At 44.4% G+C, this 12,273-nt stretch overlaps 1 protein-coding gene across 1 annotated transcript in view; it reads left to right on the top strand.

The window, feature by feature from the left end:
• Window positions 1-1,184: 1,184 nt before the first annotated feature.
• The window catches only part of lysmd4 (LysM, putative peptidoglycan-binding, domain containing 4), an 11,434-nt gene continuing 345 nt past the window's right edge, over window positions 1,185-12,273 (top strand). Inside the window, exons 1-3 of the mRNA XM_080001897.1 lie at window positions 1,185-1,271; window positions 7,856-8,142; window positions 10,151-12,273. The exon at window positions 10,151-12,273 is cut by the window's right edge and continues 345 nt beyond it. Coding sequence (XP_079858023.1) covers window positions 1,205-1,271; window positions 7,856-8,142; window positions 10,151-10,726 — 930 coding nt within the window. The 5' untranslated portion in view covers window positions 1,185-1,204 and the 3' untranslated portion in view covers window positions 10,727-12,273. The remainder of the gene's footprint in view (window positions 1,272-7,855; window positions 8,143-10,150) is intronic.

Here is a 12,273-nt window from a genome sequence, read left to right as displayed (position 1 = left end):
TAATATTGATGATGATGACGATGGTGGTGGTGATGATGATGATGGTGATGATGATGATGATGATGATGATGATGATAAAAATAATAATAATAATAATAATGATGATGACGATGATGATGATAACAATAATAATAATAATAATTATTATTATTGTAATGTGATTGTTATTGTTATTGTTACTGTTATTATTATTATTATTATTATTGTTATTATTGTTGTTATTATCGTTATTGTTATTATTATTATTATTATTATTAATATTATTATTGTTGTTATTATTATTATTATTGTTGTTGTTATTATTATTATTAATATTATTGTTATTGTTATTATTATTATTATTATTATTATTGTTATTATTGTTGTTATTATCGTTATTATTATTATTATTATTAATATTATTATTGTTGTTATTATTATTATTATTATTATTATTATTGTTATTATTATTATTATTGTTATTTAGCCTGTAGCCTCCACACCAGTTGATGGCGGTAGTGCGTCCTCTCTTGACCCATAAATGGCAGCATGAGGAGCGGGGCTCGGGATTGGGCAGCGCAGTGTCAGCGGTGAGAGCTTCGACTACGTTTTCAGATTCGGTTGTTGACACAAGTCACTCAGCAAACGAACGACACCAACACCAACACCAACACCAACACCAACACCAACACCAACACCACCAACACCAACACCACCACCACCACCAACACCACCACCAAGAGTCGTTCAAAGCTTCCGCCTCTTGGTTCGTTTGACTGAGTCGGCGTGAAGCGGGGTGAGCGGTGCACGACGAACAACGACCGATGAGAGTCGGAAGAGTCGGTTCGTGTGAATTGTAATTTCACAGGAATAATTACATTCTGTTGATTATTCGATTTAGGAAGAATGCGGAGTTTTCAAACCAAAAATATTTTATTTTATTTTTATTTTTTTGCATTGAATTTTTTTCACTTCTGTCAAAGGTTTTTGTTTCGGTCGTATTAATGAATCGCACTCGATATGAACACGAACAGGAGCTTCGGCGTCTCTGCCCCAGACTTGAGTTCAACGCTCGGTCGTTTTCTGCACTTTGCGAGTCGCAGGTTCCCTCTTTTGCGGGATTGACGCCAGACTCCTTTAAAAGATCGGTTCCCGACGGACGAGTCGTTCGTGAGTCGCGGCGGGACGCGTGTGGAACTGGAAAGTGAAACTCGGACCGCGCCGCATGGTGGACTGCGCCGCATGGTGGACTGCGGCTCGGGTGGACTGCGGCTCGGACTGGCTCAAACTCTGTAAGTGCGTCTCACTGGTTCCTCGGGGGATTATCAGGCTTTAAGCCGCAGAGATCTGCGCTTTGCTCCGGTGTTTGTTTGTTTGTTTGTTTGTGAAGTGTGAGCGCCCCTCGACCCGCCTTGAACACCCCTCAAACCCCCTGATACCTCCCCTGGACACCCCTCAACCCCCCCCCCCCATACCTCCCCAAACCCTCTGAAACCTCCGCAAACCCTTTAAACCCCCCTGTAACCTCCTCAAACCCCATGAAATCTTCCCAAACCCTCTAAAACCTCAACCCCCCTGTAACCTCCACAAACCTCCTCGAACCGCATGAAACCTCCTCAAGCCCTCTTAAACCCCTGTAACCTCTCCAAACCCTCTAAAACCTCCTCAAACCCTATGAAACCTCCTCAAGCCCTCTTAAACCCCATGGATCCTCCCCCCAACCCTCTAAAAACCCCTGTAACCTCTCCAAACCTCCTCAAACCCTCTGAAACCTCCTCAAACCACATGAAACCGCCCCAAACCCTCTAAAACCCCCTGAAACCTCCGCTAACCTCCCTAAACCCTCTTAAACCTCCCCAAACTATCTAAAACCCCATGAAACCTCCTCAAACCCCCTGAAATCTTCCCAAACCCTCTAAAACCTCCCCAAACCCTCTAAAACCTCCTCAACCCCCCTGTAACCTCCACAAACCTCCTCGAACCCCATGAAACCTCCCCCAACCCTCTAAAAAACCCTGTAACCTCTCCAAACCCTCTAAAACCTCCTCAAACCCCATGAAACCTCCTCAAGCCCTCTTAAACCCCATGGATCCTCCCCCCAACCATCTAAAAACCCCTGTAACCTATCCAAACCCTCTGAAACCTCCTCAAACCCCATGAAACCTCCCCAAACCCTCTAAAACCCCCTGAAACCTCAGCTAACCTCCCTAAACCCTCTTAAACCTCCCCAAACTATCTAAAACCCCATGAAACCTCCTCAAACCCCCTGAAATCTTCCCAAACCCTCTTAAGACCCCCAGACCCTCTAAAATCTCCCCAAACCCTCTAAAACCTCCTCAACCACCCTGTAACCTCCACAAACCTCCTCGAACCCCATGAAACCCCCTCAAGCCCTCTTAAACCCCATGAAACCTCCCCCAACCCTCTAAAAACCCCTGTAACCTCCTCAAACCCCCTGAAACCTCCTCTAACCTCCCTAAACCCTCTTAAACTTCCTCAAACTATCAAAAACCCTCTGAAACCTCCTCAAACCCTCTCCCCGAGCAACAATGTTTGGTTTTTGTTTTTTAACATTAAACCCCAAAAATCAACAATAAACATTAAGGCCTAATATACACTTTTCTCAACAGCAATCTTTCCTTTATAATAATGGAAAAATAATATATAAAAATCATCTGTAAAAAGTAAAGTAAAGCAAATTGTGTGTTTTTATTTTATTTTTTCATGTTTCTTAAACATTGTTTAGAAAGAAGGAAAAAAATGGATAAAAAAAATTTTCAGGAAGAATTTCAAACATTCCGATTCCAGAGCCAGTTAAATTCAACTCTATTCGGTGGCACTGTTGCTCACTGTTTGTGACATTTTTGGACAATCACTGTTTCCGGCATGTGAAACATTGAGGTAATTCACGAAATGCCAAACGCACCAAAACAACGTTTGTTTTAGTGTATTGTGTTCGATGATGCACCAGTGGTTATTTCTTCACTATGTTACTTACATACATTTATGCAAATCATGCTGTTCATCACTACTTCCATTTGTACTAGAATAAAAAGTTATTTTTTAGCAGCAGTACTTTACTTAATGATTCCCATCATCTCCATTAGAATTATGGGCAATAATAGTAATATATATTCTAGTTGTCAGTATCTCAGTTTTATCACAAGGTCCTTGTAATGGATTCTCAGTAAAGGGTTAAAATAACAAAACAAAAAAATGTACAATGACAGTGATGTTGAGCAGTGCAGCACTGGTCTTATTTACTGGATTTGTTGTAATGTGAATGTTGTTTTCAGTCAGGCAGTCAGATGACCACCCCGGGGGCCTACGTGGGTCGTTGAGTTGGTTTTTTTTTTTTTTTTTTCCTTTATTTTACCAATTTTCTTTTTACAGACTCTAGAAGGGAACAATAGTAGCTTCCATACAAACAATAAATACAAGACAGAAAATATACATTTATACACATGTGTCCTGCATACTCCCAGTCATATTATAGTTGGTGTGTATATACATACTATATGCATTTGTGACAAACTGTCAAAAAAAAAAAAAGAGAGGAAAATAAAATGTAAACACTGGGGTTAGGGTTGTGGTCCTTGAGTTAGTCGCAGACAGGCTAGTTTGGAGTTTACAATAAACCGCAAGTCAAATGAACATTGTGGAAAATGTGACATCATTGGCGACGAGGATAAACTGCGGTCTTGGCTACCTATGGAGACATATGGCAAACTCAACGTGTTCGCCGGTGCACTACAAAGCGACAGTTTGCAGTGGTACGTGTCGGCTCAGAATCGACTGACTGACTGTGGGCGCACCAAACATTTCAAACTTCTCTTCCTTTCCGTATTTATATACATTACAGGTACTCCTCACCTAATGACCTACCTGTCGAACCACCATTCAGACCCATTCAGACTTAGGACCAGCTCTCTGACCAGTCTATTGTTCACTGTGTACAATACCACAACGTCTCTCTGTCAAGCATCTCATCACCCATCACCCTTTATATACTGTATATACTATTTACACTATATACACTATATATACTATTTACACTATATATACTGTCATTATGTACTGTCATTTCATCACCATTCTCAGTCTTGTTCCCACAGTCTGTCAGGATTCACTACACTTGCATTTGTAATCTCCAAGACTCAAATATCGGTGGGGGCGGGTACTGCTTAACGTCCTGGTCGAAGGAACAGAACTCGGTCATTAAGTGAGGAGTACCTGCATATAGATAGATGCCATGTTTACTTTAAAAGAACATAATTAAATGGGCTAGCTGTTTAGCCTTGATGGAGAAGCATAAAATGACGTGTTCCTTATTTTATAGATTTTTCTTTGACGGGGCTACTAAAGATTTTGAGTGACCACTACCCACAAAAGCCCAGCAACGTTGAACGTTTCAAGGTTCATTCAAAAGTGAGACAGCAAGGACAGTCAGTAGCATAATTTTTAGCTGACCTGAGGAGGCTCACTGAACACTGTCTGTTTGGTGCAGCACTGGATGACATGATCAGAGATGGACTGGTGTGTGGCATCAACGACGACCGCATTCAGAGAAGGATGTTCTCAGAAGCGGATGACAAACTGTGGTTGCCGAGGGCAATGGAGTCCGCACCATCTATGGACACAGTGGCTAAAGATGTAGCTGAACGTGGCCTCAGATGTGGCGGGAATCATGGGCCTGCTGATTGCAGATTCATAGATGCAGTATGCCACAACATTGACTTTGAATTGGAAATTGATACTGGTGCAGGCTTGACAATCTTAAATGAGGAAACAGACCGGGAGATGGGAAGAGGGACAACAAGAATAAAGCTGTACGCCTACACCGCAGACAGAGTAGGTGTGCTCGGCAAGATACGCACAAGTCAGTTACAAGGGGTAGACCAAGCAGTCGGCATTGCTAGTGGTAAAAGGGGAGAGCCCAAATTTGTTGGAGGAAAAACTGGCTTGAGGCTATTTGGCTAGACTGGTGGTTCATTTTCAGACTACAGATAGGTAAGCAGCAGGAGTTGAATGCTCTGCTTTAAAAACATGGGGATGTTTTTAAAGGCGAACTGGGCACTTAAGTGGGGGCTACAGCAAAATAGGGGGATGGTGTAGGGGATGGTGGCTCAGGCGGTAGAGCTGGTGGTCTAGTGATCTAAAGGTTGCTGGTTCGATCCCAGGCTCCTCCTGCTAGCATGCTGTAGTGTCCTTGAGCAAGACACTTAACCCCTAATTGCTCCTGATGGCTGCGTCCATCGGTGTTTGAACAATTGTAAATCGCTTTGGATAAAAGCGTCTGCTAAATGACTAAATGTCTAAATGTAAAATGTAAAAATGGACCCAGAGCCACGTTACTTCAAGAGAAGATTTTTTTATTAGTCACTTACATGTACATACTTTCATACATATATGCAGTGAAATGTAATAATAAAAAAGCCAGGCTGCCATATGCTCTCAAAGAGAAAGTTGAGACAGAGTTGGTCAGATTCGAGAGGGAAGGCATCCTTGTGCCTGAGTTTTTCAGAGTGTATAGTTCACATACTAAAACAAAACAACGAGGATATGCAGGCGCTATAAAGACCCAGTGAATCCAGTGTCCAAGTAAGAAAATGACCCCATTCCAAAAATACAACACTAGTTTGCTGTATTGGGGTGCGGGGCAGAAACTCACCAACCTGGAATCAGGCCAACTAGCAGCTCCGACTGAATGATGAATCCAAGAAGTTCACAACAATAAACACACACCGCAACTCAACAGGTGTGGCTCCGGTTGTGGTCTGAGGGGTTGATCGGTACTTGAACAGCAACCTGGATAACTTTTTCTCCATGTTTCCATGACAACAGACCTGCGGTGAGGTGCGGCCATTGGTAGGTTTCCATAGCAACAGAAGAGGAAACATCAATATTTCCATAACAACAACAACAACAACAACAACAACACGTTCATTTCACTTCAGTGATGTCTTTTCAAAACAACGCCATGGCCACCGAGGCCGAGAGCCAATCAGCACCTGCAGAGGCCCAGGGGACGTGGCCTGTCAGAGTGCCTGGTCCAATGTCATCCCTGGAGGTCAAATGAGAAAGAAAGAAGAAGAAGAAACAGTCTTTAATTGTCACACGACACTCCACAACACATGCTTGCACACACACACACACATGCACATGCTTGATGGTGGCCGGTGAAATGGCTCCTCTGCTTTTGACCCATCCTGGCTTGTCCTTCCTCCGGGGGCACAGCCAGGAGCAGTGGGCAGCGTACGTGGACGCGCCCGGGGACCAGGTGATGAGTGTCCATCGCTGGTCAGACGATGATGGGTGCATGTTTTTGGTGGGGGTCCTTACTGACGTGAGGTGGAGGAAACCCCATGTGAACACGGGGAGAACATGCAAACTCCACACAGAAAGGCTCCTGTTTTTTTGGAAGATAACCCACCGGAGCACGGTGCCAACAGCGCCCCAGGCGGGAATCGAACCCAGGACCTTCTTGCTGTGAGGCAGCAGTGCATTGCACTGCGCCACCGTGCCACATATGACCACAAACAGCGACTGGAGCAGCAGTACGCTACAAAACTGACTACTCTGTCTGCTGCACTGAAGTACTCTTGGTTGCCTGAAGCGTAGAGGACTCCATTACCCAGACGCTCACTGTTCATCTTCTTGTTGAAGGGCAGCAGTAGGGTGACGGAGCAGCAGATCAACCGGAGAAGGAAGCTGATTGGGATGAAGATAAGGACGTAGAAGACATTCTCATAGCTCTTGTGGCCGTACTTACCGGTGAACTCCTCGATAAGCAGCACGAGCAGCTGTAGTTCTCCACTGGGAGGCTGAGGCAGCAGCCGTGCGGCCTCAGGCACCGGAAGAGATGTGCCAAACGGTATTTTGGGAGCAGTTGGAGGCCATCGTGTAGTTGTCAACCGCTTGGCTCTGCTTGGTCTTCCAGTGGTCCTTGAGCTCTGAACAGGTTTTGCCCTTGTCCTCGGGGCAGGAATAGTAATCTCAGCATGCGGTGGCACTGGGCCTTTTTCTGACACGCTGCAGGTCCCATGTTCAGCCTACATCCCTGTTTGCAGATGCCAGTGTTGCAGTCCAGCCTGGTCCATCCCTCCATGCGGCTGCGGTTCCTTAACTGGTCGCACATGCAGTGGCCAGCTGGTGAGACGTCATCAGGAACAGATTCACCTCAAGAGGTTTATTCAAGAGGTTTATTCGTCACATACATACTTTCATACATATATGCAGTGAAAGGTAACCTCCGTCATTACCAGAAGTTGACTGAATCAGTCTCCAAGAGGAGAGTTTCCCTGTGGACCCACCACCAGAACCAGCAAATCCCGAGCCAGAGAATCTGGCACAAGATGCAGTCACACTGGGGCCCCCAGAACTGAGTCCTGAAATGGGGCAACCCACGTATCTCAAGGACTATGTTATTACAGGGGCAGAATGATCCCCTTAGGTGCCTTAGGAGGGTCAGGCTACCCCCTACCTCATAGCCTAGTTAGGTTCAGTGTTAAAAAAAGAAAGATGACTTTTGTGGACTATGGGAGGACGGAATGTTGTAATGTGAATGTTGTTTTCAGTCAGGCAGTCAGATGACCACCTCGGGTGCCTACGTGTGTCACTGAGTTAGTTGCAGTCAGGCATGAAGCGGGGTGTTGGATCGTACCGCAAGTCTGGAGGTTACAATAAATTTTTAAGTTAAATGAACATTTTGGTCTGAGTATTTATGGCAAAACGTGACCATATTACAGTATTAGACTTATTTATAAAAGCAAAACGTTTCCAAAGCCAGCAAACAAGAGTGGAGACCATTTTATGGAAACTCCATTTCCTCCATTGTTTCCCTGATTGAAAACACCTTAAAAACCCTCTGTTCCAGGCCAGGTTCCAGCCATGCAGCGGCAGCAGCCTCCTCCCACGGCGTTCCAGGCCCCCGTGGACGTCCACGCCAGCGCTGACGGACAGGTCTATCTGTTCCGGAGGCGGCAGCTGGAATCGGCCGCTTCCTCAGAGGACGAGGAGCTGGACGTGACTGAGCCGGACGCGATGGAGCTGAGGCCTCGGGCTCCCCCGGAGACAAACGCGACGGAGGGCGTCCAGCTGCTGGAGCGGGACTTGAAGGACGGGGACAACCTCAACAAGCTGGCTCTGCAATATGGCTGCAAGGTACGGAGGTACTTTTCTACCTGTTTTACCAGGATGGACTTTTGTCTCCTTCCATTATTACACGGGTCTGTGGAATACTCCGTTCTGATTGGACAAGAGCGGCAATAAGTATATTAAATTTCACATTAATAACTGTACATAGGTCATATGTGGATCTTAAAACTTAAGGATGAATTGGTCGTTAGGTTGGTGCAGTGTAAGCTCCGTTGGGTGCCGCCGTGCTAGGCATACTAGTTAGAAAAGTAGGTGTACTAGTTAGAAACCTAGACACACTAGTTATAAAACAAGTTATACCCATACTAGTTAGAAAATGAGGCATACTAGTTATACAACTAGGCATACCAGTTATACTACTAGGTATACAAGTTATACACCTAGGCAAACTAGTAATAAAACTAGTTGTAAAATAACGCATACTACTTAGAAAGTGAGACATACTAGTTATACAGCTAGGTATACTATTAATACACCGAGGCACACTAGCTATACAACTAGGCATATTAGTGATACAACTAGGTCAAGTCACACTAAGGCGTAGTTCATACAAGGGCAACACAATGTGCTTTACAAAGAAAAACAAAGAAAATATATAAAATGTCTGCAACCATAGGAACAGTCAGTGCAGAATAAACAGATCTCACAGCATACAGAACACACACACACACACACACACACACCTCACAACATACAGAACACACACACACACCTCACAACATACAGAACACACACACACACCTCACAACATACAGAACACACACACACACACCTCACAACATACAGAACACACACACACACACACCTCACAACATACAGAACACACACACACACACACACCTCACAACATACAGAACACACACACACACACACACCTCACAACATACAGAACACACACACACACACACCTCACAACATACAGAACACACACACACCTCACAACATACAGAACACACACACACACACACACCTCACAACATACAGAACACACACACACCTCACAACATACAGAACACACACACACCTCACAACATACAGAACACACACACACACACCTCACAACATACAGAACACACACACACACACCTCACAACATACAGAACACACACCTCACAACCTACAGAACACACACACAAACACACCTCACAACCTACAGAACACACACACAAACACACCTCACAACCTACAGAACACACACACACACACACCTCACAACATACAGAACACACACACACACACATCTCACAACCTACAGAACACACACCTCACAACCTACAGAACACACACACAAACACACCTCACAACCTACAGAACACACACAAACACACCTCACAACATACAGAACACACACACACACATACCTCACAACCTACAGAACACACACCTCACAACATACAGAACACACCTACACACACACCTCACAACATACAGAACACACACACACGATACACACGACGATTTCTTTTAAATACTGAGGTGCAAGGCCATAAAGAGCTTTATATACAAGTAGGCGTACTATTCATACACCTAGGCACACTAGCTATACAACTATTTATATCGAGAGAGAGGAGGGGGGGGGGGAGACTATGTATTTTAATGCAACATCAAACTATATCGATATCAACTGTATTGTCTCATTCTATATCTTGTTTGAAAATATATCGTTATAGCGCAAATAGTCTATTTACCCGCCAGCCGCCCAAGGGACCCTTCATTATTTTTCATATTAGAGGTTTATGACGGACAGGCCGATATCCCAGATCTCATAAAACATCAATATCTGGTCAAACCCTACCTACTAGTTACACAACTAGGCATACTAGTTACACAGCTGGGTATTAAGTGAGTAGTCCTTTAGTAAGCTGGATAAATTACAGCCAGCCGCTCATTATCCCAAAATAACCCTGAACACTGTGAGCGGGGTCTGTGAACGCGCTGGCTGCACGTCTTCCCTCAGCTCGCCGTACTCTGTGGTGCCGTGTCTCCCATCGCCATCTTTCTCTGCTATCAACAGGTGGCAGACATCAAGCGAGCGAACAACCTCATTCAGGAGCAGGATTTATTCGCTTTGAAATCGATCAAGATTCCCGTGAAAAAGCACAGTTTTCTAACCGAGACGTTCGACACGGACCTTAATGACGACGACGACGACAACTCCGCCTCCGCCTCCGCCTCCGCCTCCGCCCGACCGAATGGACCTCCGCCGTACCAGGAAGGGAGCGGAGACAGACCCAAACCCAGTCTGCGGGAGGTGACGGACTTTCTCAAAGAGATGGACCAGGACATCGAGAAGCTGATCCAAAGCACCGGCGCGCGCGACCAGCTGCTTTTCCCGCCTCCGTCCGAGACGCGGCCCCGGGGGTCCGGGTCGGGCCCCGGGGGCCGGAGGCTCCGGGGCCACGGAGCCGACTGGGGAATCCAGTGGTGGAACGCCATGGTGGCCATGCTGCTCATCGGCGTCATCCTCCCCATTTTCTATGTGGTTTACTTCAAAACTAAAGACGCCGGAGAGGCCTCTCCAGCGAGCGGCGGAGGTGCAGGTGGTGTTGGCGATGGGCCGGACGTGTCCAACAGCTCTGCCAACAGCTGAGGGTCAAAGGTCCCTCAAAGAATGAATTTGACATTTTATTTTATTATTGTCAGCTCACACCAAAAAGATTCATCACTTGTACTACACCACTGTGTTAAACCTTAGTTAAGCAGTCTCCCAAGTGGGGGGGGAGTATTTTTCAGTATAGAAAGTGTGTTAAAAGTGTATTTCTACAAATTTGTACTTTATTGCAGTGTATTTTTTGGTACTTCTTATTTATATTGTGTACTACCGTAAAGCTTTTGGATTTGATTCACAGCTTTGGTGTACTAGTTGTTTAAATGCTGTAAGCGTAGTGTAAGCGCACTTATAAAAAGTTTATCGAAAAGTTAACCTCATTTAACCTGTACTTTTGTATGCTTGTTTAAGTGTGTTATTTTGGTAAAAGTAGCCAAAAATACTTGAAATATATATTTTTATATATATATTGTAAGCCACATCCTAAGTACAACTTCTCACACACTACGTACAACTAAAGGGATTTTAATTTAACGCAACTTTAATACATTGTTTCTAAATAAGTGTGTGAATAATGTGTACTTTTTCCCCTTGGGCCGTCTGTTTTGCATTCGGTTTCGGTGTTAAGCTTGAAGCGTGTTTTGAATGTGTTCAATAACAGAATTGATCAAACCGTTGGATTAAAGTTTCTTTTGTCTGTAGTGCTTTCATGTTTTAGTTTTTGCAAAGCAAGGGGCTGTCGTTGGGTTCTGCTGAAGTGCCAATTGTGTTTAAGAAGGTGGAGTATGTTTAATTTCATTGATAGCAGTCAGTATTTAGGAATAGAAAACCTTTTTATTTTGACAATTACTTCAAAGTATTCTAGTCAGGTGTGGCATGTGCCTAAAAACACAGATTTTCTTTTTCAAGCCAAATCAAACCGTCTTTTTCAGATCATTTCTGAGGAGGCGTTTGATCGTCCAGCCGCTGGTGACAGGATCTGCCTTCCCATTGTAATGCACTGATTTCAGGTTTGATTACCAGACGCATGCTCTTCACCTTTTGGTGCCATGTTGGTCTCCTTGGTGGGTCAGTTTTGTTCTTTAACAACATAAATCGTACCTTCCAAAATTATTTTTAGATCTCATTTTATATTATGTATTTATATGTATGTATGTTTTTTTGTAACTATATTGCGGTTTTCCTGAACGGTGTGCTGTTTTTATTCAGCATATGCCTTTCAATGTGTAGAGACGTGCATTTAATGCTGCCTGGTGCAATAGTTCTCTGTAGGATGTGGACGTTCATGTCTTGGACATTTTTCCCAAGATTGCAACACCTCCACGCACCACTAGGTGGCAGCACGGAAGCGATAGATTATTCCGCGGCGCGTCTGTTTCAGGAACGCAAGCGCCTCCCGTCCCCGATAATTGGAGCGGACAACAACGCTGAACAAGGAATATGTTTTCATATGTTATCGGGCTGCACACATGACACAGATCATAGTTAATCAAAGAAAGAGATGAATTGGAAAATAGTAAAAGTCAGTATTTAGGCCAGTGATGAGCCATTTCATGACATGCAATGGAGTGTATCATTGAATATTGAGC

The sequence above is a fragment of the Zeus faber genome (genome assembly GCF_960531495.2).
Source record: "Zeus faber genome assembly, chromosome: 6".
NCBI lineage: Eukaryota > Metazoa > Chordata > Actinopteri > Zeiformes > Zeidae > Zeus > Zeus faber.
The sequence above is the reverse complement of the archived record's forward strand: the minus strand, read 5'-3'. Positions and strand labels throughout refer to the sequence as shown.